The sequence below is a fragment of the Arvicanthis niloticus genome, chromosome 5 (assembly GCF_011762505.2).
Source record: "Arvicanthis niloticus isolate mArvNil1 chromosome 5, mArvNil1.pat.X, whole genome shotgun sequence".
Classification (NCBI taxonomy): Eukaryota; Metazoa; Chordata; class Mammalia; order Rodentia; family Muridae; genus Arvicanthis; species Arvicanthis niloticus.
This window is the reverse complement of record NC_047662.1, coordinates 37,029,582-37,057,158: the sequence shown is the minus strand read 5'-3', so window position 1 is coordinate 37,057,158 and position 27,577 is coordinate 37,029,582. Positions and strand designations below refer to the sequence as shown.

At 42.4% G+C, this 27,577-nt stretch overlaps 1 protein-coding gene across 3 annotated transcripts in view; it reads right to left on the bottom strand.

The window, feature by feature from the left end:
- The window catches only part of Rad54l (RAD54 like), a 30,480-nt gene extending 3,985 nt beyond the window's left edge, over nucleotides 1–26,495 (bottom strand). The window contains exons 1-12 of one of the 3 annotated variants that reach the window (XM_034502135.2): nucleotides 26,292–26,495; nucleotides 25,909–26,137; nucleotides 25,742–25,828; nucleotides 21,883–22,002; nucleotides 10,655–10,715; nucleotides 9,099–9,234; nucleotides 8,603–8,672; nucleotides 8,233–8,521; nucleotides 7,892–8,016; nucleotides 4,611–4,761; nucleotides 1,474–1,600; nucleotides 89–163 (exon numbers count right to left, since the gene is read on the bottom strand). In XM_034502135.2, coding sequence (XP_034358026.1) covers nucleotides 89–163; nucleotides 1,474–1,600; nucleotides 4,611–4,761; nucleotides 7,892–8,016; nucleotides 8,233–8,521; nucleotides 8,603–8,672; nucleotides 9,099–9,234; nucleotides 10,655–10,715; nucleotides 21,883–22,002; nucleotides 25,742–25,828; nucleotides 25,909–25,911 — 1,244 coding nt within the window. In that variant the 5' untranslated portion in view covers nucleotides 25,912–26,137; nucleotides 26,292–26,495. Of the gene's footprint in view, nucleotides 1–88; nucleotides 164–1,473; nucleotides 1,601–4,610; nucleotides 4,762–7,891; nucleotides 8,017–8,232; nucleotides 8,522–8,602; nucleotides 8,673–9,098; nucleotides 9,235–10,654; nucleotides 10,716–21,882; nucleotides 22,003–25,741; nucleotides 25,829–25,908; nucleotides 26,138–26,291 lie in introns of those variants that run through there. The other 2 variants (XM_034502134.2, XM_076934402.1) reach the window with 2 other exon arrangements.
- Between the last annotated feature and the right edge of the window lie 1,082 nt (nucleotides 26,496–27,577).

Genomic DNA, 27,577 nt, shown 5'->3' with positions numbered 1-27,577 from the left:
GAACACTGAAATTCAACCACACTTCAGAAGCTAAGCTTTAACCCACTTTTAACCCATTCACCATCTACCTTTCAAGCAAGTTCAGTACCTACAACAAACCACCTGCTCAATCTTCACTGGCAGATACTTAGAGAGGATATCAGATGTTCTCCGTATCAGGCACCTAGGGGAGGGGAAAAGGCGAGAGGAGGTGAAACTGGTGCACTGGAATAAGAGCTAAAGGACAAAAGACTCACTATCTTGTAGTAGGTCAGACCTATCATTTCTGAGATATATCAGCCTCATCATTTCACAAGAGATTTATTCATTTGTTTATTTCAGGGTTTCAATCTTGGGAACAAAGACCTTTAAAATTGCCTAGCTTAAACAGACAATGCCTTTTGTTTCTTCCATTCAGCTTGTTGGCTGGTCTTTAAAAGTAAACTAGGGTTTCACATTCACTATGCAACTGTCAAAAAAAGTGGATCACAAACTTTGCCCCACCCCCCCTCTTTTTTTATGTGCATGAGTATTCACTCTGCATGTATGTCTATGCACTATGTTCATCTTTGGTGCCCTCAGATAGAGGAAGAGGGTACCAGTTCTCCTGGAACAGGAGTTACAGATGCTACCATGTAGGTGTTGGAAATCCTCTGCAAGAACAACCCTTGTACTTAACCACTAAGCCAACTCAACTCTCCAGTGCCTAAATTATAGGTCTTTATTGGGAGGCTTCTATCTGTATCTGCACAGGCATCAGCTGTCACATAACTCCAGAGTCAGCAAGCCCTTATTTCCTGAGCAGACTAGGAAGAATAGAAAGGCATCTTCTGTGCACCTACCTGGTCAGACACACTAACGCATGCCTATAATCCCATATCTGGGAGGTAGCCTGGGATGCATGAAATACAATCACAAAAAAAGAGACAGGGGGAAAGGGGGATAGCAGCTTGATAGGACACAATAACTCTGCTATCTAAAATTGGTAGAAAGAGGTAGCCATGAAGTTGGGAGGGCAGAACATTCATAATAAAATTTATCAGCAGTTCATACCAATAACAGGAGTCCAGAAAGTACCTGCCCTTGGTTCATTTGAAACCCACTGGGAAAAAAATAAGCACTCTTCGCCTAGGAGCCACACAAAAATTCTTCAGCTCTTTAACCCAACACACAACTAGTCTACACATAAAAAGCCTGGTGCTTTGGGCTAAAGCAACTGTCAAGAAGCTTCTGAAGCCCTAACAAGGATACTTGTTCAGGAAGGCTGACTGAACCACAGAAGAGCTTCTTCAGGAAGTTGACAGAACAAAACCAGGCCACAGGGAGAACTCTACTCAAAGAAGAACTTACCCTGTACAACTATGTTATTTATACAGTGACAATTTGTGGCACAGATCCCATTCCTACCCTCAAACACCAGTCCTTAAAGGCTCCAGACAGCAGTTCTCAGATGGCATGGAAGGCAATTTGGACAGCCAGAGTTGAGGCTAGTACCTATTCACAATACTGATGAGCTCCCGCAAACGTTCCTCACCAAGCTGCCTATCTGCCTCACTGGCAGCTGCATCTCGACTCTTCAAAATTGGCAACTCAAAATGCTTCTTGAATTCATGGGCAGTTCCTAAACAGAGAAGAGAATTGAATATTAAAACATGTAAAAGTAGAATGATTTTCTCACTGCTAATGGCAGACCACCTTGTTAGTCACCTTCCCCGCTGAGAACAAAGCTGAACAAAATGCAGGCAATTTTGATTCAATGAATCAGGCAGTAAAGCAGGGAAGACTTGAGTAGTTAAATATAATTGGATGGGAATGCTCCAATAAAAAACCTTATAGTAACTGTAAATGGACTAAAATTCCAACAATAAGATAAAGACACAGGCTGAGGATATGGTCCAGTGGGTAAAAAGCTCTAGCAGCACAAATTGCACAATCTAAATTCCATCTCTAGAACCCATGACAAAAGCTACATGTACTGACACACATCTGTAATTCCAGCATTGCTAAGGGGAGCTGGGAGGCAGGAGAAAGGAGAATCACCTAAAAGCTTGAGAACACAGGAACACCAGAAACAAGGAAGTCCTTGCCTTAACAAGAATCAATCCCTAAAAGTTGTCCTTTGACCTCCAGATGCGTGATATGATACACTCATCCATATACAATCACATCCATACACACATACTATACATTTAAAAAACAGCCAGGCAGTGGTGGCACATCTCTTTAATCCCAGCACTCAGGAGGCAGAGGCAGGAAGATCTCTGTGAAATAAAAGCCAGCCTGCTCTACGGATTGAGTTCCAGGATGGCCAGGGCTACACACAGAAACCATGTATTAAAAAAAATAAATACAAAACAAACAAGAAACCCAAAGAAGCTGGGTGTGGTGGTACTTAGTTAATCCCAACAGAGGCAGGTGGATCTCTGTTTAGTTCAAAGCCATCTTGGTCAACATAGGAGAACCCTAGCCAACCAGGGCTACAGAGTGAGACCATGTAATGTTATGTCATAAAATAAGATAAAATATGCTGGCAGTATGGGGTACAAAGAGAGCACTCAGTAGCCACTCTCCCAGAGAACCCCAGGATCAATTCTCAGCACTCACAGGGTGGCTCATAACTATCTGTAACTCTAACCCTAAGAGATCATATGCCGTCTTCTGCCTCTGTGGGTAACAGGCACACACATGGTATATAGCCATACATGTAAGCAAAGCATATATATAAATATAAAATAAACATAGTTGTTTTTTAAAAAAAGATATTGGCCATATTACATATCTGTCAGTCTAGAAATCAGGAAAGCAAGACCCTATCTCAAAAAAGTAGGTTATCTGGCAAGATGGTTCAGTGGCGCTTGCTGCTAACCTGACTACCTGAGTTTGATCCATAGGACCTACATGACGAATGGAGGGAACTGACTTCCTATAAGCAAGCAGCTCTCTGATATCCTACACAGTTAGTTTAAAATGGAAAACAAAAAAAAAGTTTAGAGCCAGGAGTGGTGGAGTACTTGGGAGGCAGAGGCAGTCAGATCTCTGTGAGTTCAAGGCCAGCCTAGTCTACAGAGAGAGTTCCAGGACAGCCAGAGCTACACAGAAAAACTCTGTCTCAACAAAACAAAACAAAACAAAACAAAACAAAAAACATTTTAAAACTTTTTTTTTTTTTTTTTTTTTTTTTAGTTTTAGTTTTAAGAAAAGGTTAGGTCAGGCACATAGTAACACTTATTGTTTAAATTCAGAAATCTGGAGTCTGAGGCAAGATCTCAAGTTAGTTCACCTGAGCTACATAGCAAGACCCGGTAGGCAGATTTTGTCATTTTTGAGACAGGAAATTGTTATGGAAGCTTTGAACAAGTTACCTGCCTCAGCACTTATAGTAACTGGGCTTAAATCTCTAGGTTACTGTGTATGATACATAAATTCTGAAGAACAATTATAATTGTCCCAATATGACTTTAAGGAAAACTAAAAAAAAAAAAAATTTGTCTGCTGTTTTGTTGAAATAAAATACTTAAGAAAAGGTAGAAAGGACTGGTGAGATGGCTCAGCGGTTAAGAGCACACTGGTTGTTGCCCCAGGGTCTTGAATTCAATTCCCAACAACCACTTAGTGGTTCATAACCATCTGTAAGGGCATCTGTTGCCCTCTTCTGGCATGTAGATATACCATACCACATAATAAATAAATAAACAAATGAACAAATAAAGGGAAATATTTTTAAAAAGGTAAAAAGAAAGAGCTAGAGAGATGGCTTAGCAGTTAAGAGCACTTGTTATTCTAGATTCAGTTCCCAGCACCCACACAGTTGCTCTAATTCCATAAAATCTGATGCTGTCTTATGATCTCCACAAGCACTACAGACATGTAGTTCATGTGCATATACAAAGACAAAACACTCATACACACGCCTTTAATCTCAGCACTCAGGAGGCAGAGACAAGCAGATCTCTGTGAGTCTGATGCCAGTCTACAGAGTGAGTAGCAGGACAGCCAGGGCTACACAAAGAAACCCCGTCTCAAAAACAAAACAAAACAAAACAAATGAACAACAACAACAACAAAAAAGGTAGAAAGAAAAGACAAAGTCCTGAACCTTTCAAAGTGAAGCTTAATTAGAACTTAGATATACTCCTATTACCTATTGCTGACACACTTTGTATTAATGAACAAAGCCACTTTTTTATGCAAAAGAAAAAATAAATAGTATTTATACAGGAATGCAAAGAGCTAAGAGTATTAATGACAATGGGTGGGAATTTTGGAAGATTCACCTTCATATCAGGACATATTATTAAACTGAATATGATAGTACACGCCTCAAGTTCCACTTAGCTCGGTCTGCCAATTACTATGATTGCAGGTGTAACATGAAGTCGCCATGCCTGGCCTTTCCCTTTTCTTTCTCATTTTATCTGCTCATTTGTTTATGGGTAAGCGTTCCCTGTGTAGCCCTGCTACCTCTTGAGTGTCTGGATTACAGATATGTCCCAACATACTTGACCTCTGACAAGAGAAGCCTTTCTACAAGAGTGTCTAGTGATTCACACCTAATTGATAATGCCTCCTTAATCTTCTTAGCTGAATTACATCTTCAAAGATGTAAGGACAAAGCAGACAGAGTTGCTTACCCAAAATGCCTGAATTAACAAAGTGCACCAAGCTGAAATATTCAAGCAAATCATTTTGGATGGGGGTACCAGAGATGAGAACCCGCCGGCTGGTATTCAAGCTGTCCAGAGCCTGATAAGTCTGATTCTCAGAGTTCTTTAGCCTGTGGCCCTGCAAGATAATTAATTCTCACTTAGGATGATTTCATATTCTTAAATGATAAAATTAAATGATAACAAAGTCTGCAGATAGAGTCACAAACATTACAGGTCTTAAAGTTGCAGGAACTAAGCATGCCAGCATAAGGTTCTTCACCTAATGAGTTAAAGAGAGGCATTAGGCTCACAACGTAGACCAATGCTACATCCAAAAGAGCAAGGATTCGCTCTATCCCCTCCTATTCTTCCATGTCCAAACTACTACTCACCCAATCTCTCATGGACATTCAGGGAATCTTACCCCTCCCCACCAGTCCAACTAACCCAGAGCTTTCAGAGTCATGTGACTAAATGTCTTGTTTGAGCCACGGATGCTAAGAGAACTCAGGGGCACTCCACCTTCAGGCAGAGTTCAAATAACTCATATATATCTATTTTAATATATTATAACATATTAATATATACAATATTTATATAACTATTATATATAATTATATAATTATATATTATATAATATATATTTATATAATTATTATATATAATATACTTATATAATATATATAATTATTATATACTATATTATATGTAATATATAAGTATATTATATATAATAATTATATACTATATTATATGTAATTAATACATTATATAATAACTACATAATATACATGTTATCTAATATCTAATATACTAATAGTATACTATATGTGTGTGTGCATATATATACACATAAAGAGCTTCCCTTCACAGTTCTACAGCTATTTCCTAACCTGTCCCCCCTGCAGCCATCTCTAACTTCTCTTGAAACCACTTATTTTCAAGAAGATAAAAAGACTTTTTTTTCTCAGAACCATGTGGCCAAGAGCAAGCCAATGGTCTCTGTAAACACAGCCTCCTCTCAGTTCCATGCTGGGAAAGTCGCACACTCCCACACACACTCACTCACAAAACAAAAACAAGATAAAAACAACCTCAACTACCAGTGAAAAATTAAATGAACAATTTAGACATGTTCTATTCAGTCTGCCTTTGATGATGGTATTAAACGACTCTTCCCTGACTCCCTCATAATCCATACAACAAATGAAAATTATACAGTTTAAAAATGAAAAAAATTCAAGTTCAGTTTTTAGGTAAACAGTCCCCTCCCCTCCAAATCACACTATGGAAGTTAACAAAACTAAAACTGAAACCCAAGTCTGTTAACTCCAAAGTCTGTGCACTGTGTATTCTGCCTTTCAACCACTGTCATGTACAAAGCCTCAACTAGACATAAACTTCTTCTTTTTTTTTCAAAAAAATTTATTTATTTTATGTATATGAGTACACTGTAGCTGTCTTCAGACACACCAGAAGAGGGCATCTGATCTCATTACAAATGGTAATGAGCCATCATGTGGTTGCTGGGAACTGAACTCAGGACCTCAGGAAGAACAAGCCAGTGTGCTCTTAACCACTGAGCCATCTCTCCAGCCTCTGACATGAACTTCTTAAAGCAGATCCACATATTTGATTTTACAATATTTTCACTGCACAGAATACAGTGATGCACAAAATACTACTCAGCAACTATTAGTTGAATGTAAGATAAATTAAGGTTCTTCTAAGAAATAATTAAACATAAAATTTTAACTTTTAGCAGGCATCAACAATTTAGCTTTCTCAAAAAAAATGGCATCATAGAATCCCAAGGGCTTGGCCCATACCAGGTACTTAGATGAAATCTAATGAATGGACACTAGTCTGTGGGTCTCTGTGGAAGAAACAGACAACTCTAGCTCCTACTGGACTAGCCACTGAGGCTCCAGATAGGCACTATCATTAGCATCAGATTAAAAAGGGAAAAAAAAAGAGAGAGAGAGAGAGAGAAAAAGAGAAGAGGAATAAAAACAAAAACAAACAAAACAAAAAAAAAAACAGCTTCTGAGTTTGGTGACCCCAGCATTTCAGAGGCTGAGGAAAGAAGACTGCTCCAAGTATGAGCCCAGCCTGGACTAAATGAGGCCCTATCTATGGGAAAATAATTAAACCTAGAGACTCCCAGGGAACAAGGGTTTCAGTTTGCTTTCTCTAATACAATCCTTTGACCTAGACCAGGACCCCAGCAGTCGCCCTACGTGGTGACAAAGCAGCTTACTTTTGTACTTTTGTACTTTTGGAGACCATGCTTGCTAGTTGTGAGCTATTATTACCCAGTTGGCCTTTTATCTTTATGAAAAGACTATTATTGATTTTCTGGTGAGTTTTCGGATACCCTGATAGGCAGTCCCTCCTAATAAAGTATATAGCAGCTAAGGTAGGAGATACGTGACTGCTGTGTATACCTGACCCTGAGCACACAACAGTCATTCGGAGTGAGCACTCCGCTCCTGAGCATCTCCCAAGCCCCTGACATGAACTCTTGATCCTCCCCCTCAACCTCTTGAGTTTCTAGAACTCTAGGCTTGCCACCATACTATGTAAAACATCAGACTTTCTTTTCTGTGCTTCTAATCATCCAAACATTCTAATCTACAATAAAGACCAGCTTTACTAAGGCTTAGAAGACACTGGGCACTGGGATGAGAGTTTCCCCAATCAATTTACTAAATCCCCACAATAATCCTATGAGGCAGGTATAATCACTATTTTCCTGATGCAGAAAAAGCATCTCACATAGTTAAATGACTTGAGTATAAGGTCACACTACTGTTAAGTGACAGAGGCAGGATATGAATAAAAGATAACTCTGTTCCCTTAAACACTGTGCCATCCATCTCTTACATCTTAATCCCTCCCAATCTTCCCAAAGTCCTTCTTTAGTTTAATATCACTATTTAGACGGAGAAAAATACCAATTGGCCCACAGTACCTAAACTCTCCTTAGTGTTTTGTTTGTCTGAGATAGGGTCAGGTTAGACTTGGCTAGCCTAGAACTCACTACAGTAAACCAAGCCACAAAATCAGAGATCCAGCTGTCTCTGCTACCGAGTGCTGGAATTCGAAGGGATACACTGTCTCATCCCTCTTTTGGCAAACTGGTGTCACAGACTCTCCACTCACTTGTCCCCTCCAGTGCGGCATAACTGGTGGAGTCCTGGGACAATAATAGTCAAGACTGGCATCCTGATTGTCTCCCACCCAGACTATAAAGTGTTAAGTACCTCGTCACATATGACCAGTCCAACATTTCCTTTTTTAAGAACTCCAACATGCAGGCGGAAAGTCTCATAGGAAATGATGAGGATGGGGGAAGGCACTCTAGCTCCACGCTGGTTCATGAATCCTTCTACAACAGAGAGGTAGCAGAGAACACATCAGAGGATCTCAAAGAAAAACAGACTGATGGCTGTTTAACACAGCCTAGAGAGAACTGTCCTTTATCTGTTTTCCAATGGCAATTTCCCCACTTGTCCCCACACTGCCATCAATGCTGCCAGCAAGTGAACACACCAGTAAAAAGCCCAGGTGGAAGAGCACAGCCATGCACGTTAAGGTTCCATACCCAGTTTTTGGTCTATCTCGTCCTTCGAGCCACCATCAATGGCCAGAGGTTGGATCCTCCCTCCAAGCCATTTCTCAACCTCATTGTACCAGTTCTTCACCAGGCTGGAAGGTGACACCACCACTGCTTTCTCGATTTCTGGCTTGCACTCTGGGCTCTGGCGTAAAAGTGTCCACATCAGTGTGATGCACTGTAGTGTCTTTCCCAGGCCCATCTCGTCGGCCATGATGCAGCCGTGGCTTCCAGGAATTCGACGACTGGTGACACACTCCCATAGGAACTTCACCCCCTGATGAGTAACACCATTAGTCCACATTGGCACCTACTTACTCCCCAGCCCCCCAACATCTGTCCTCTGACTTTCATTTACCTCTCTCTGATGAGGCCGCAACACCTTACTGAGAATAGGATCAACAACTACATGAACAGGGAGTTTTTCCCTGAGAAATGCAGCAGAAAAAAAAAAAAATGTTGATCAGACCCAGGCAAGGTCAACCCTCAGTAAGCAGTATCCTCTACTGACCCAGAGAGCCCAGATAGCACCTCTCCATCAGGTGATAAACCACAGTGAGGTCCTGCTCTAGGAGTCAGGAAGTTCAGAACGGGTGAGACTCCTGCCCTTACCTCATCACTTGCTCCTCCCAGTGAGCATGACAGAAGGTAGTGAGGAACCCCATAAGCTGACGACAACCACACACTCTCCTACAGACAACTGCCTTCCCAGTCACTTGCTCTCAGTATAGTGCGTTGTCATGGGAGCCCTGACAATCTATGTCAATCTCGAAGGAAAAATAAATCAAGCCATCCTCCTAGGCACAGACACTTACAGTGGGCCAGAACTACTCAAAAAATACCAATGTGCATACTTGTCAAGCTTCAGTTGGTCATGGACGCTTAGTGGGGGTGGCTCATAGAGAACCAAGGCACCTTCTTCCAGAGGGTCATGAAGGGCACGACGAACTCCAGCCCTTTTCAGGCCCAATGCACGAGAGCCCAGGGGACCTAGAAATCAGCAACAACCCGTAAGGCAACCTTTTCTATTCAGCCTCCCTAGCAGGACCAACTCAAAGGTGAACCCTCCTTCATGTACCTTTTCAGGATACCCCACCTCTTTCCCAGAGCTTCTTCACACTATGCAGACACCTTTATCTAAGCATTATTTCTTCAACCCTCAAGCGCTTTTCCCACTTTATTTCTCCCAATCAACTACTAACTTGTGTGGAGGGATTTATCAAGTTCATCGAAAGCCAAAAGTATAAAACTCAACAGAGACTTTTCATGTATGAAAGCTGGTCATCCCTCCCCAGTCCCAGTTCAGGCACAATGCAACCTCTTAAACAAGACAAAGGAAAACTGTGGGAAGGAGACCTCCCACAGTCAATGTTATAAAGGAGCTAACACTGAACATGCTCAATTGAATGAAGGACCATTAGCCACTGGGCCCACCAAAAGCCTTCTGAGCAATGACATGCCCCCGCTAAGAAAATAAAGGGCAATTAGTCTTGGCAGTCCTGGCCAAATGCAGTATAGCCTTCACACAGGCCTCAAGAGGCAGACATCAAACACATTCACCAATGGACTGACATCTTTAATTCCCAAACTAGTGTGTGTGTGTGTGTGTGTGTGTGTGTGTGTGTGTGTGTGTGTGTGTGTGATGTGTGTGTGTGTGAGAGAGAGAGAGAGAGAGAGAGAGAGAGAGAGAGAGAGAGAGAGAGAATAAAATCTTCAATCTATTCAGGCACAAATGACCAAAAAACAAAAACAACCCCCCCAAAAAAAACCAAACTAAACAAACAAAAAAACAGATAAACAAAACACAAACAAACAAACAATCCCTGAACCTGAAATGGTGATGTGCCAGGCACAGTGGTGCATACTTGTAATCCCATTACTTAGAATCCTGAGGCAGAAGAATTGCAGTGATTGAGGCCACTCTGGGTTATATAATAAAAGCCTGCATTAAACAAATGGATGCTAGGGATGTCTCAGCAATTAAGAGCATGCATTGCTCTTACAAAGAATCTTTGTGTAATTCCCAGAACCCAAGTCAGTCACAATTTCATGTAACTCCAGCTTCAGGGATCCAATGCCTTGGACCTCAGGTGGAGAGACAAACAGACAAATCACACACACACACACACACACACACACACACACACACACACACCCAATGCCTTGGACCTCAGGTGGAGAGACAAACAGACAAATGACACACACATACACGGCCACATGACATATACTCACACTTAGCAGGCAGATCTCTTTAAGTTCAAAGCCAGTCAGCCTAGTCTACAAAGCAAGTTCCAGGCCATCCAGGGTTACACACAGAGACCCTCTTTCAACCAAAACATACAATAAACTTGGAAAAAAATCACAAATAAACAACTAATCAAATAAGAAAACCCTAAAGTCTCCTTTTTACCTTGATAATTTGGAATGGGGACCTTGAAAGGCTTTGACAAAATACTTCGAATAAATGCTTCCTAAAAAGAAAAGGAAAAACAGAAATTCAAGACTGTTGAAGATGTTATAAACCAACGATCTTACATGTTCCACTTCAGAGGTTTTTTTTTAATTTTATTAATTTATAAATGTCATGTGTATGGATGTTGGTCACTATGATACCAAACTAGCCTTGCAGTCCCAAATACATCTGTTGCTGCATTATCTCTGCTAACTCTTTACTTCTCATAAACCCATATCAGCTTCCTTGAAAATGAAACAGCCCAAGATTAGAAGTAATATAGCAGTAACATCAGTAAAATAGTAACAGAGAAACATGACAATGATGGCTGAGAGCCAAGTCTATCATCACAGCACAATTTGGAAGGCAGGGCCAAAACAATCTTACTTATGCTCGCCAGTCAGGCTGACCTCAAACTTTCACTCCTCCTTCCTCTGCTTCCTGAATACCAAGATTAAGCATGGACTACATCTAGTTTCCTATTATTACTTAATCCTCACCAAGCCCCCTATGAGTTCCACAGGCTGCTGTTATTCAAGGCAAGCAGTGACACAAACCTATAATCCTAGTACCCAGGTGTTGCGGTAAATCTCTTGCCCATAGGAAGTCCATAGAAGAAAAGACACAAGTCAATAAATATCAAATGAATGCTGCATGCCTAGATTGGGCAGATTTACCATTAAACTACACTGTTCCCCGGCTAAGAGAGCTCTTAACAACTAGCAGTTTCCTAGGTCAGGGTCTTCTTCGTCTTCTCTCCTTCCACCAACTCCCTCTGCTTCCACCAACTGCCAAGAGAAGATGAAGAAGACCTTGACCTAGGAAACCGCAAGTTGTTAAGAGCTCTCTTAGCCGGGGAATAGTGTAGTTTAATGGTAAATCTGCCCAATCTAGGCATGCAGCATTCATTTGATATTTATTGACTTGTGTCTTTTCTTCTATGGACTTCCTATGGGCAAGAGATTTACCGCAACACCCAGGAGACTAGCCAAGGACAATGCTGAGACTGAAGCCAGCCTGAGTAAAACCTTGTCCCAAAAAGAAAGTTAAGCCACATATAGTAGCTCATACCTATTCCCAGAATTCGAGAGGAAGAGGTAAGAAGATTAGGAGCTCAAGATCACCCTTAGCTACACAATGGGTTTTGAGGCCAGCCTGGGCTACATGAGACCTGTTTCAAAAAGGGCAGTAGGGGATAGGATGCCTAGAGAAACAGCACAACAGTTAAAAGCAGTTAAGAGTGCTTTCTGCTTTTCTGGGACTCAGGTTCAGTTTGGGAAGGTTTACAACTATCAGTAACTGAAGTTCTAGCTCCAACCCGCCTCATGTGGCCTCTGATGGCAACCACACACACATCGCATACATTCATTCACACATACATACACAGAGAGAGAGAGAGAGAGAAAGAGAGAGAGAGAAAGAGAGAGGGAGGGAGGGAGAGAGGGAGAAAGAGAGAAATAAATAAATAAATAAATAAATAAATAAATAAAATAAACAAGCAAGCAATTAAATACAGGTACTTGCTATAACACACTCAACAAATTGAGTTAGCCCCCAGGATCCACGATGAGAGAACAAATCCCCACAAGTTGTCCTTTGACTTCCACAAGTGCCACACACACACACACACACCTGCACTCACACGTATACATGCACACACAATACACAGCTATGATAAATGGACAATCTTCCTGACTCTACAGCCTCTACTTGTGACCTCTTACTCAACCTTTTACTTAAGGCTATGCATAACAGCCCAGAGCCAGTGAGTGAGTGCTTCCCGCCATGGAAGCACTGTCCAAGACAGAGAACAACGTGTTAAAAGGTCATGAAGAGACTCAAGCCCATTAGTAACCCCCCCCCCCAAAAAAAAGTTTTCTGCACCTTTATGGTCCTAACTGGACCCTAAAAAGGAAAACCGAGTGTGGGCTAGCCTGAAATCAAGACTACTCAACAGACCATGAGGCAAAGCTGAGGGAAGAAGGGGGAGGGGGCTCTCAGACAAGAGAATTAATGATGAATTAAATGTCAACTCCCAATAAAGTTTGATCTTTATCTGTACACACCCGGATTATTCAGGGAATTACAATTGCTTGTCACCCTGGGCAATACCAAAGGAGAAATCAAAGCAAACAAGCTAAAGGTATGGGTCTATGTGTGCTATGGAGGACAACACACTCTGTGCAGTCTCTTCTTCAACCACATGGGTCCATCAGGCTTGGTGCTAGGTATTAAACACACTAACACATCTTGGCAGCCTTGGTTTTATTGCATGTTTGGAGAAAGGGTCTCACTCTGTAGTCCAGGCTGGCCTGAAACTCGCAGCACTCCTGCTTCCACCTCCTGAGCAATCAGCATCCAGACACGAACCACCGTGTTTGCTAATCGGGCTACATTACAGGAAAAAGCAGTACTGAAAACTCCTTTCTGCTAAGATCTAATGTAACAGAGACAAAGGCAAGCCTATCTTGCCGTGACACGTTTACCTTTACATTCTAACTTACTTCTTTACATATGCAGATTTACACATATGTTCTAACTTATTTCTAGAAGCTCAGTGTTTTCACACACACACCCCAAAATGTATTTTTTGTGGTCTAATGAAGAATGAGTAAGTGCTTTCACCATCACTAAATAATGTGACAAAAAAAGAAATCTCATTTATTTGCATCTGAAGAAAACTTTTGTTTTTTGAAACAGTGGCACTAACTACTTTGATGCTAGCCTAGTGATCCATATATAGTCCAGTTTGGCCTTAAACTCACAATCCTCCTGCATCAGCTTCTAGACTACTGAGATTTTAGGTGTATGCAGACATGCCTGGCTCTGACTAAATCTGGGGCTTTCTTTTTTTTGGTTTTTCAAGACAGGGTTTCTCTGTGTATCCCTGGCTGTCCTGGAACTCACTCTATAGACCAGGCTGGCCTTGAACTTACAAAGATCCACCTACCTCTGCTTCCAGAGTAGTCAGATTAAAGGCATTCAACACAACCACCTGGCTTTGATTTCTTTCTTTCTTTTTTTTTTTTTTTTTTGGTTTTTTGAGACAGGGTTTCTCTGTGTATCCCTGGCTGTCCTGGAACTCACTCTGTAGACCAGGCTGGCCTCGAACTCAGAAATCCGCCTGCCTCTGCCTCCCAAGTGCTGGGATTAAAGGTGTGCTCCATCACTGCCCAGTCTGGCTTTGATTTCTTAATTAGCATGAATACTGTAGTTATGAACAGCAATAATAATCATTAATAAAAACAGTAACAAAAGAAAGTCTACACTACAAGCCTTTAATCCCAGCACTTGGGAAGCAGAGGCTAGTGGGTTTCTCTGAGTTTGAGGCCCAGCCTGGTCTACAGGGCAAGTTCTAAGACAGCTAGGGTCACACAGAAAAACCCTGTCTTGAAAAAGAAAAAAAAAAAAAAAAAGAAAGAAAGAAAAAAGGAAGGAACAAACAAAGAAGGAAAAAAAAGAGAAAGAAAGGAAAGAAGAAAAGTGCTAACAAGTGAGGCTTCAAGTGAATGCCTTAACACCAGCATTTACAAGGCACAAGCGGGAGGGCCCAGAGTTCAAGGGTATCCAAGGCAGTAAAATCAAGGCTAGCCTGCTTACATGAGACAGTATCTTTAGAAAAAAATGTTAATATTACAGGAATATTGGTGTGTCTTGAGTGCCATTTCAAAGCCTTTCTCAGCTCTTAGTGAGCTTTGCTTGAAGGACTAGTGTCCCAGAGAACCTGAACCTGGCAACCACCAAGACACCCTGAGACAGTAGTTTTTAGGATGTCTTGAAAATTCAAACAATTAAATTCTCAGACATAGAGGGTGAGGATTTTTTTAAGACCTATTTATGTTTATGTGTAAGAGTGTTGTGCCTGAATATATTTAAGTGCACTGTGAGGATGCCTGTTGCCCATGGTGGCCAGAAAGGAGTGCTAGATCCCCTTGAGTTGGAGTGATAGATGGCTGAGCTGCCTCATGAATTCTGGGAACCAAATTCGGGTTTTTTTCAGTTCTCTTAACTGCTGAGCCATCTCTTCAGCCCCAGAGGGTGAGTTTAGAGGGAAATTTAACATAGGTTCATGGTGGGGAGCCTAAGGATGAGAGAGAGGGAGGGGAAGGGAGAGGGAGTGGCAGAGATCCTATAGAGCAGGAGGGTCTCAGGATATAGGGGACCACTGAAGCCCCTAGGCTGAAAGTATCTTAAAGAATTTATGGCAGAAATGGGGGTGAGGCATGGGATAGGGGATGAACTTGTCAATCTAGATGCCTCTTCTAGTTCAGTCACAGAGATCTCCAGCCTGAAGGCAGATGTGCAGGAAGGTGACAGCAAATAGGAACCACAACTCCTTTGCCACGTCTGGCCTCTAGCAGGGAATGGAACTGCTGCTTTGGCGTCTCTTCCCTACCTGACCAGTTTCTATCTCCTGCCATAATTATTAAGTCCAGAGCAGTAGTTTACACCTGTAACTATAATCTAGGCTCTTACAAAGACAACAAAAAGATGAAACTTCCTTAGGCAGAAGCAGACAAATCTCTGAGTTTGAGGCCAGTCTCATCTAGGGCTACAAAGAGCTGTTTCCCTCCATCCCCAAAAAGGGGGAAGGGAGGTGCAGGGGATGCTGAAGCAATGGCTCAGAGTTGAAGAGTACTGGCTGCTCAAGCCTTTAACCCCAGCACTCAAGAGGTAGAGGCAGGAGAATCTCTGAATTTGAGGACAGCCTGGTTCAGGACAGCCAGGACTACAGAGAAACCCAGTCTCAAAACAAACAAACAACAAAAAGAATACTTGTTGCTCTTGCACAGCACCAGGTTCAAGTCCCAGCACCACATCATGGCTCACAACCATCCTTAACTCCAGCTCTAGAGGATCTCTTGCCTCTTCTGACCCCTGCAGGCACTAGGCACACAGGTGGTGCACAGACATACATGCAAGTAAAACATCCACACATAAAATAAAATAGCAATATATATATATTATAAATATAATATATAATGTATATTATATATATATAATCTCTAAATCAAATCACAAAAATGAATTCTATTAGCATTTGACATCAATTCTAATACAGAAAAATTATTTTCAAGATTATTGGCATGAGATATGGTAGCATATTCCTAGTACTTGAGAGATAGGCAGCTCTGAGTTCAAGCCTGCCTAGTCTACACAGTTCCAGGCCAATCCCCTTGAGACTCAGTAAGTCTCATAGTAACATAAATCAGGATAAGAGGTTAGATTTAAGTAACATAAATCAGGATAAGAGGTTAGATTTAAGGTTTGAGTAGCCAAGAATTAACACTCCAAATTTCAGAAAAAAAAAATTCCAATAGAACTCAGAAGCCATAGGATCTGTAGGGCAAAGAGCAGGCTGTATTAATGTTTGGGGCATCCATATTTATGAAGCCAAAAACATCAGCTAGCTAGTGGCAGCAGGACTTGAAAAGACTAGGCTATGGGGATCTGATCTACAACACAGATATGGCACAAGAATGCCCTCCTTCTCTTATTCTACTAGCTGCAGATAATTCATATCATATATTCTGCAAATTCCTTCCCTGGGGAGCAATGTCTACTCCCTCCTCACAACCAACCAAATTCCACTAAAGCTCACCCTGGGAAACCAATGAGCGTATCTGGTTTACTTACAGGGCACATAGGATGGGCTACTGGCAGGAGCATGAGTGCCGCCAAAGCAACGACACTGGAAAGTCCTCACCCGCATGGCATGGAGCCATTCTCCATTCACTCTTCCCCAGCCTAAATAAATACTCTAGGGCACCCCAGAACACAGACAACTAGAGAACTGCATACAAATGGTGTGGCCAATTCCTGTCACCCAACCCACCCCCCTCCTCTTTACCAGTGCCCAAGCCCTATCTACTGCAAGGTTATCTGCAGCAGATTGTGAGTGGCTATTTTGCTTGGAGGATAGTGCTCTGATGTCCTTTCCTTCTGATGGGTGGAGGACAACACATCCCCCACAGCCCCCAGTTTTCCATGTCAGCAGATTCAAGGGCAGGTATACCCATCTCTCCATCTTCACTGCTCCACCCCTGCTAGTTCTTTCTCACCAGCCTGCTTAGTACTCTGCTACCTGGACAACAAAAATGCCTTTCATCATTTACCTCTCCCTTCCACAGGCAAACTTCTAGAAAGAATTTAATGTCTTTCTCTCTTATCTCCCACTCCAATCTGTATTACACTCTTCATACGTGACTCTGCACAAGGGCATGTCAGCATGCTTCTAATTCCAATGAACAAGTTTCCATTCTTATCTTAACAAAGCCAACCATTCTTTCCTCTCAAATATGCTTCCCTGACCACTCTCCCACTATTGCACTTCTCATGAATCTCATGCTCAGCCTGGTGGGTGTTTCCATCTCTGCCTAAACCACCTAAACACCCTTAAAGCTCAGTGTTCCTCAGGAACCAGGACTGAATCTCAAATCTCTTCCAACTGATAATGCAATTCACTCTGATAATGCAAAAACACTTTGAGATAACAAATATCCCTGTACCAACAATCACCTAATATATTTTTTGTTCTATTTGTTTTCTTCCAAGACAGGATTTCTCTGTGAAGTGCTGGCTGGCCTGGAGCCATTCTGTAGACTAGGCTGGCCTCTGTCTCCCAAGTGCTAATATTGGCATGTGCCACCACTGCCCAGTGTACCTAATCTACCCCATACTCCTAGGCTACACACACACATTTGCATAGTCTCTAAATGTATGTATGGTAGGTAATACAGGCCCTTTAACCTCATACCCAAAGCTAAAGTCTTCACTTATAAGACCACATTAAGGATTTTGTGAGTCACAGACAATTTTACCTTGAATCACTTTCTCCATTTAAAAAAAAAAATTGTGTGTGTGTGTGTGTGTGTGTGTGTGTGTGTTAGAGACAAATTTATTAAAGACTAGGATAGGTCTGAAACAAAAAAGCCAAGAGAATATTTCCATGCCTTTATTGGTAAATAGACTAATGTAGCATGGCCTGTACATATGCCTGTATAATTCTTTTCCTTCTTATTTTAAAAGGAATTGAAGTCAGCCTGGGCTACACAATGAGAGTTTGCCTTAGTCAATCAATGGAATTAAGGCCATCACTGCTAAACGGTGTTATGTTAGAGGGACTGCTACAAAGCAAAATGCCTGCATCCACTACCAGTAGGGAAACACGCTCGAGGTAAATGATTACAAAAGATCCTTGACACAGCACATCCTCAACTGGAAGGTGAAGAAACCTCATCATGATAATCCTGAGACATTATCAGAAGTCCAGCAAATTTCCCTGTTCGTATCTGGTCTGCTATGAAAAACTGCTGAGACCTTCAAAACAGACTTATATCTCAGAACACAAGTGTAGGCTTTATGAGGTGCTGTTTCAAAGCAAGCAAGCAAACAAACAAACAAACAAAAAGCCTAAAAACAAAGTAAATGGGTTGGGAGGGGGGAATGGTGAAAGGGGATGCCATCTGAAGTGTAAATAAAATATCTAATAAAAAAATACAAAAAAAAAAAATTTAAATTATAAATAAAGCTCTTCTCTCTGTAATTGGTAGTTCTGAATTTTCTCCATGGAGTCAGAAGATACCTAAGTATATGATTATAAGCAGAAAAATACGGGCTAGGAATCAGATATATCAGCAGTTTTCCATTCTCATTTATGAGAGAATTTTAATACAGAAGCAAAAAATACTTAATGCAAATCAAAGTATTTTAGTAAAGCTGAGTGTGGTAGCACCACACACCTTTAATCCCAGCACTCAGGAGGCAGAGGCAGGTGGATCTCAGGAATCAAATTTCAGAACTCTGCAACAGTGAGAAACAACCTGTTAGATATTTCTGAATACAGCCATCACCATTCTTATTTTCTCAAACCAAGAAAACTTCTTAATGACAGCAATTAAATGGTGTTTGTAGGGGCTGGAGAGATGGCTCAGTGGTTAAGAGCACTGGCTGCTCTTCCAGAGGTCCTGAGTTCAATTCCTAGCAACCACATGATGGCTCACAGCCATCTGTAATGGGATCTGATGCTCTCTTCTGGTGTGTCTAAGGACAGCGACAGTGTACTCATATACATTAAATAAATGTTAAAAAAATGAAAAAAAAAAGTTTTAAATGGTGCTTGTAGGTGCTATCCATGCAATTTTTTGAAACTGACATATATATACACACACACATATATACACGTTATTTACTGCTGTGACTTCTGTTGTACTTCTAAAAGAGCACTGTTAAAATACACACACTGAGCTGGGCCAGTAAGATGACTAACAGGTAAAAGGCTCTTGCTTCCAAGCCTGATGAGCTGAATTTGGTCCTCAAAACCAGTATGGTAGACTCCAACAAGATGTTCTGACCTCTACATGTATACTAGGCACAAGTGCACAAGTATGAACAGACACGTGCATGCATGCATGCACACAAAAGCATACAAACAAAATAAATGTTTAAAAAAGTACACTGAGCTACTTTCACTAAATCAATAGCTTTGTTATGTTTAAGGTCATTGTATGTTCACATGCTTCAATCTGGAGAGCATAACTTGGGCAATTATTGTAGTGTATAAATATCTCCTTACTATACAGATTAGAAAACAAAAACAACAAAACCAATAATCTACTTTGAAAAGAAGCTAAAGAATCCTGTGGGCCCTTAGTATTCTCACAAGCCCTGTGACTAAGATGCCTGCCTGTTTATGTCCCCCTTCCAATGCCTTTCTTCTTTCTACTTCCTACCTCAGTAAAGGGTATCATCTCCTCTGTCTGTCTGAAATCCCAATTTCAAGGGTCTCTCTCCTGACCTGTTAATCCAAAAAGACTTCTATATATCTTCATATACAGAAATATAACTAAATATATTAATATTCAATATTATCTTAATATATTTCCCCTATTTCCTACTTTTTTCCTATCTCCACTCTCCTAACACCCAAGTCCAGGCCACATCCTTTGTTGTCTTCCTACTTGTACCTTCTCACTGCCTTTCCCACCTCCATTTCCCAACCACGTGGATTTCCTGTACCACTGTATACCTCTTACCCCTAAAGCACTTCAAAGGGCTGGAGAGATGGCTCAGTAGTGAAGAGCAGAGTTCAATTGCCATCACCCACATCAGGTAGCACAGGGCTGCCTATAACTCTATTTACACACACACACACACACGTATGCACACACCACAAACATATACATAAATAAAAAATAACCCTCAGCAGCTCACACGTGTCTTATAAGAGGCCTTTCATTTCAGCCTCTACATAGCCATCCTCTTGCTTTCCCCCTCCAACTGCCAACAGAACCAACTCAGCAAACACTTTCCAGGAGCTGCCTCAGTCTGCTGCCAGGCCAGGCTCTCTTACAGGCCATGCAACTGAAATCTCTTACTCCTTCCACAGGGACAACCTTTCAAAACTATCAGAAGTTAACTTCAAATTTAGGCCTTTCTCAACTTCTAAGTGTGAAGCCACTGAAGGCACTCATGAGGCAACTTGAACAAAGCCTAATGACAACTGCCCCAGAGGATTAGAGATCACCTACCAGGATTTAAAAAAAAAAAAAAAAAAAAAAAAAAAAAGGCTCTAGAGATGGCTCAGTGGTTAAGAGCACTGACTGCTCTTCCAAAAGTACTGAGTTCAATTTCCAGCAACCACATGGTGGCTCACAACCATCTGTAATGGGATCTGATACCCTCTTCTGGTGTGTCTGAAGATATCGATATTGTACTCACATACATAAAATAAATAAATAAATCTTTAAAAAAAAGAAAGAAAGAAAAAACACACAAGCAAACATCCAATAAAAAAAAGGAAAGGGTCAGTGCCGGAGAGATGGCTCAGCAGTTAGGAGCACCTACTGCTCTTACAGAGGACCCGGGTTCTGTTTCCAATGCTCACTATCATACAAAATTACTTTTGAATGTTTACTGAATATACAAATGGCTAAATTCAGTTACATATTCCCATTCTCCTTCCAAGCATTTCTCAGAAAGTTTGATGAGAAAACCTTGGTCTGGTCAGCACTTGTCACTAAATTTGGTAATCTAAATTCAATCCCTGGAACCACGTGGTAAAATGAGAGACATCAATCTGACCCCCACACATAGATGATGCCCATACATATACTTACATACATAGAGAGAGACAAATAAGAACATATGTGCAACAATTTAAAAAAAAAAAAAAAAAAAAAAAAAAAAAAAAAGCCGGGCGGTGGTGGCGCACGCCTTTAATCCCAGCACTTGGGAGGCAGAGGCAGGTGGATTTCTGAGTTCAAGGCCAGCCTGGTCTACAGAGTGAGTGCCAGGACAGCCAGGGCTACACAGAGAAACCCTGTTTCGAAAAACCAAAAAACTCAGGTGTGGTAGAGCACACCTTTAATCCCACCACTGAGGAGGTAGAGGCAGGTAAATCTCTTTCAATGCCAGCCTGGTCCACAAAGTATGTTCCAGAAACAAAAAAAACAAAAACAAAAGAAAAAAAAAGAGGAGAAAGGAGGAGAAGGAGGAGGAAGAGAAAGAGAAAAAAGAGGAGGAAGAGGAAGAAGGAAGAGGAAGAAGAGGAGGAAGAATGAAGAAGGAGGAGGAGGAGGAGGAGGAGAAGACAACGATGACGACCACAATTCCAGGGGATCTGATACTCTTCTAGCCTCTCTCTGTAGGCACCAGAGACACATGATGCAGACATACATTCAGGCAAAATGCATATGTGTGTATGTGTACATATATACACACATACATACATAAATGTGTGTATATATGTGTATATATGTGTGTATATATACACATATATGGAGATATATGTGTGTATACATATATTCATACATACATATATACATACATACATACACACACACACATATATATATATGGAAAAGAAAGTTTGGACAGGTCAAGGCCACCCTGGGCCTACATGAAACAATTTCAGAAAAAAAGAAACAAACAAAACATAAAGCTATATGCAGTACCTGCTCAATGCCATACCTTCCTCCTTGACTCTCTTTAGGAAGTTGAGCCAAGCCACTTTAGATCGGGTACCCACACAATTATAAACAAGGGAAAACTCAAGTCAAGCAGACTCCCAGCAGATCAAACAGAAACTATGGACAGGCTGATCACACTACTGCAAAGGAATCTAATGAGGCAAAGAACTGGGCACATACACACACAGAACCAGGCCGGTTGTACTTGTGACTTACATGTTGACTGCTATCCAGACAAGGCGGTCGGTTGAGTAACTGAGTCAAGGGCTTCCGAAAAGGAGACAGGAAACACTCCTGGACCTGGGTCTCATTACTGGATTTTCGTTTCTTAGGAGTCTAGGAGAGAAATGGGAAAGCTATATTGTAATACCTGGACAACCCCAGAGACCACCCTAATGGCAACCAGCATTTAAAGAACTTAAAACTTAAAAACTGCCTAAAGAGGCAGGAGTGATGCTGAGCACCTGTAGTCCCAGGTTCCTGAGAGGTTGAGGCAAGCTGACAATATTACTCTGTTGTTGAGTTTTGTCTAGCAAATATAAAACCAATACTAGAGGGCATGACAAAAAAAAAAAAAAAAAGTGCCAGCCCTGAGTGCTGGGGGCTGAAGGTTGCCCTCTGGCTGAGAGCTGGCCCCACCCTCAATGGCTGCAGCACTCAGGAGAGCAGACCCCACACTTCCCATGGACAGCACAGTCCAGCTGGCCCTGGTTGAGGGGGCTCAGGTATGCCAGCTCTGAGGATGACTGGGAGAGCTGGCCCCATCACTCCTCTGGCATGAGGAGGCATGAGTGAAGGGGTGATGCCCCCCTTCACCACCTGCGGTACTGGGAGAGCTGACCTTGGGGGTCATGAGAAAAGCTAGAGAGATATCCCTGCCTGTCATTGGCTGTAGCACTTGGAAGAGTGGGCTAGGCACTTCAGCTGGGCAACACAGAGGAGCTGGCCCTAATAAAGAAGGCACAGGTGAACCAGCCCTGAAAATGTGAGATAGGGAGAGTTGGCCCAGACCCTCACAGGCTGCATCATTTGGGAATAGACCAGCAACCTTGCCTGGGCAGCATAGTGAAGCTGGCTCTAGAGGTGTGGGGACGGGTGAGCCAGCCCTGAGGGCATGAGAGCAGAAGAGCTGACCCTGCCTCCTACTGATGGCAGCATTGGGTGGCCTAGCCAGAGCAGTGCTGGAGAGCTTGCCCTGGTAATACAGTGAGAGGTGTCAAGCTGACCAGCTTAGCTGTCACCCAGGCCCAGATCTAGGACTCTGAATTGGCCCACCCTGAATGCTATATTATCTGCAAATAACTGGGATGCATGAAATGGCTGGTCCTGCTGTTCCAAAGCTGCAGGATCTCCATGACATGGGCAACAGGATAACTGGGAGGAGTCCCAGTGAGGATCTAATATTAATGGTGTCACAGAAGCCAAAGATCTCAAACCAGACCAATGACTCCTTTGCAAGGGAAGTTGTGTGGACAGAAGGACACACTGTTGGACACACTGTGACACACTTCAGCTTCCATAAGGAGATGTTTTCTTTCTTTCTTCCTTTCTTTCTTTTTTTCTTTCTTATTATGTTTGTGTGTTTTATTTTGGAAGGGGACAGGAAGATGAGCGGGAATAGGGTGCACGATGTGAAACTCACAAAGAATCAATAAAGTTTTTAAAAACTATGCCAACAAGATATGATGGCACACATCTGTAATCGCAGCATTGGGCAATGGGGGCAGGAGGATCCATCGTTGGCCACATAGCAAGTTTGAGGTCAATCTGTGCTACATGGCCCCGTCTCAACAAAAACAAAAGTACTTATTGTCAGGCACCACACTAAACTCTTTTTTTTGTTTGTTTTTTTTTTGTTGTTGTTGTTGGTTTTTTTTTTGGTTTTTCGAGACAGGGTTTCTCTGTGTAGCCCTGGCTGTCCTGGAGCTCACTCTGTAGACCAGGCTGGCCTCGAACTCAGAAATCCGCCTGTCTCTGCCTCCCAAGTGCTGGGATTAAAGGTGTGCGCCACCACCACCCGGCCACACTAAACTCTTAACATCTATTATTATATATGACTATCTCAGCAACTCCAAGATACCATGTTTACTAGGCTCATCTACCAAGTCAGAAAACTGAAACTTGCTGGGACACACCTTTAACCCCAGCACTCAGTTGGATCTGTGTGAGTTTGAGCTAGCCTGGATTTAAAATTTTGATCCTGGGGGCTGGAGAGATGGCTCAGAGGCCACTGACAAGCTCTTCCAGGGGTCCTGAGTTCAATTTCTAGCAAAAACTTGGTGGCTCACAATCATCTGTAATGGGATCTGATGTCCTCTTCTGGTGTGTCTGAAGACAGCGACAGTGTACACATATGCATAAAATAAATAATTCTTTAAAAAAGATTGATCCCCCAAAAAACAAACAAAACAAAAAGATTGATCCTGTCTCAAAATAATAACAACAAACAAACAAACCCATTCTTTTAGGAGTAACCACCCAAATCCAGCTCCACTCATGACTCACTGGCAGAGAATGCTGCCCCAAGTTCAACTCTGAGACTTTTATAAATGGTGACAGAAAGCCATTGTTCTTCCCTTACAGGTTAAAAACTCCCTGCAAAGCAGCAATGCTAAGGAGCCCCACCCCAGGCCAGGCGTGTCGGTTTGCTCTGAAGGTGGAAAGTTTAAAATCACTGTTAGCTATACCATGAGTTTGAGGCCAGCCTAAGAAACATGAGAGAAGCTGTCTCAAAAGGCAGTAGAGAGGGTGCTGTGAAACAGCTAAGCAGTGTGGACCGTTGCTTTCAAGCCCGATGACCTCTGAGTTTGATTTCCAAACCTAGTGCCATGGTATATACATACTCCCCACAAAATAAGTTTTTAAAAAAAAAGTGAACACCAAGCCATCAGGCAAGAGCACACTTGTACCAACTTGTCAAGCTATCTGAATCTCCTGAAACAGTTACCAGGCCCTTCTCTTCACAGGCCTATACTCATATACAGACACTAACAAGAAGTACCTTCTAAGGACAGATATGGTGGCACATGCCATTAATCCCGAACTCATCAGGCAGAGAGGCAGGTGGATCTGTCTGGTCTACACAGTGAGTTCCAAGTCAGTCAGAGAGCTACATAAAAGAATTCCTGCCTCAAAATAGACAAAATAAACAAACAAACAAACAAACAAACAAAAACACTTGCCAGGCATGGTGACAAATGAATCCCTGATCTTGGAAACCAAAGGCAGGTCTCTAAATTCTGAGGCTAGCCTGATCTATATAGAGCAAGTTCAGGGGTAGCCAGGGCTATCAGAGAAACCCTAAAGTTCTCACATGCCAAAACTCCTATTTTTTTTTTTTAAATGCAGGGTTTCGTGTATTCCAGGCTGGCCTGAATATACTATGTACTTAGGGAAGCACACAGAACATAGAAGTGCACCACCACACCCACTTTTGGCAGTACTGGAGCCCAACATAACCATTCCTCGGTTTTGATATACTCCTCCCACCAAGAAAACTGAGTCGGTATTAATTTCTAGTGAACCTACCTGGAAGATAACTTTGTTAATCTTCTTCAATGCCTAATACACTGTAAATTTTCACTAAAAATTTACTTAAGCAGGACAGTAGTAGCACACGCCTTTAATTTCAGCACTGGGGAGTAGAGGCAAGAGGATCTCTGTGAGTTCAAGGCTAGCGAGTACCAGAACATCCAGGGCTACACAGAGAAACCCTGTTTCAAGAAACCTTAAGTGCCAGGTGTGCTGGTACACGCCTATGACCACACACAGCACTTGGGAAGCTGACCATAGTCTACAGACCGGGGAAGAACCTCGTCTAAAAAAGAAAAAAAGCTTCAAAATGTATGAAAGATACTTTTTTTTTTTTTTTTTTTTTTTTTTTTTTTTTTTTTTTTTTGGTTTTTGGCTTTTTGGTTTTTCGAGACAGGGTTTCTCTGTATAGCCCTGGCTGTCCTGGAACTCACTCTGTAGACCAGGCTGGGCTCGAACTCAGAAATCCGCCTGCCTCTGCCTAGAAAGATACTTCCTAAAGATGACTCCGAACCCCATTTTCCCTATTCCCCTAAATACTCACTACTGTCCTAGGCTGCCAGTCTTCATCATCAGATGATCTGTCCTCTGGTTTCCTCCTGGCCAACTGGCTGGGAGCTAAGCTCCTCCTCTGTAAGGGAGAACAGAAAGTGAGTTCCTGCAGAGATCCCGCCGCAGCCAGGCCCCTTAAATCAGCTCGGCCACACTTACCATCCTGGACCCATCAGCTAAGTTAAAAGCACTCAGCAACAGAGAATGCAGAACCAGGGGATGCTATAAAAGCAAGTTGCTATATCATTAAATATCGTCTGAAGAGTCGGTATGAGTGGTGGGGACGCAACCAGAGGATGAGGCTTGGGTCCAAACCCGCAATGTCGGTCCCCAAGTTAGTTAAGGTCAAAAAATCCAAAGCCAAGACCAGGCGGAGCAGGGTCTAAATCTAGGATGGGAGAAAAGAAAGATGAAGTTGCAGATGAGCAAAGTGGAGTCGGAATAACGTCCCTAGCTGGGCTGCTTCCCTGAGAGTATCGCTAACTATAAAAAAAGTACGAAGGCAATACGCCTGAATTCTTAGGAGGGGGATGGGAATTTACCAGAGCTGGCCTGATATCAAACCTCAGTCTGAGGGACGTCAAGCAGAGACTCAGGAAAGTCTTGTGGGAAGTTAAGCAGGAACCCGGGGAGGACCAGTAAAAGATCCAAGTTGGGAGGAGGAGAATCTCAGAAGAAGTTGAAGAGAGGCAAAGAGCGACTCCAGTATCTTTCCCCTTATTCTTCCTCTTTCCAAAGCGCGCGTTAACAGCCTCCAGGCAGTGTCAATCGAACCTCCCGCCACTCTGCCGCCACATTCCCCTATTGGCTGCGTTCAGTGAACTTGATGCTCGACACTCCTGCCTAGGAAGGGGCGGGCCCAGGGTTGAGGTTGCTAAGGGACTTGGATTTCCGCCTAGAGGCTTAACAGACCAGCTGGAGCTGGAGCTTAACCTGGTGGGTGCCACCGGCAGGTGCTTGCAGACAGTCCCTCCTTCCTGTCTCCTGCCTTTGACCCAAGCAAGTAAACCAAATAGATGTTTTGCACCGAAGTGGCGTGCGGTGGAGTCGCTACTGGACTAAATTAGAAAAGGCAGCACATCTCTGGGAATTCGGTTCGGGCTCTTTAGAGCCTTGAGTATCTTTACTGTGCCAGACCTGGAGCAAAAATCTGAGCTGGAGGCAGGCAAGACCAGTGGCCAGTCAAAAGGTGAGCGGAGGCGTTGGTGTTGCACTGCCAAGTGGTCTGAGATGTCTTGAAATAAGCTGCCTTTTCCTGGGGTGGAGTTGTGATTTTCTAATCAGACACAATCACCCATTCTCTAAAACCCGTTTCCCTTCTAAGTGATATTATAGTACCTCCTCTAAGGGGTTATTCTCAGGGGCGAATTAAAGTGAGCACAGTAGCTAAGCCTGGTGGCGCCAGCCTTTAATCCTAGTGCTCACTAGGCAAGAAGATCTCTGTGAGGCTAGCCTGGTCTACATAGTGAGTTCCAGGACATCGAGCGTTCTGTAGAAAGACCCTATCTCCAAGAACAGGGAAAAAAAGTGTTCAAAGTATTTAACATAGCCCATAACACGCATTACCTAAGTGCTAACTAATGCATACCATGACACTTAACCACTATCTACTTAAAAGAGTCTCCTTAGCTATTATTAATATCCTCAACTATAAGGTATGTTTATTGTCCCCATTTTTTTGTTTGGTAGTCTAGTGTGGCAGCTAGGAGTATAGCAGAGTGGTAGAGCTTCGTGAGGCCATAGACTCCATTTCTATCACTGCTGAGGTTTGTTATTTGAGACAAGGTAGCTGTGTGGCTCAGCCTTAAACTTAGGATCCTCTGTCAGC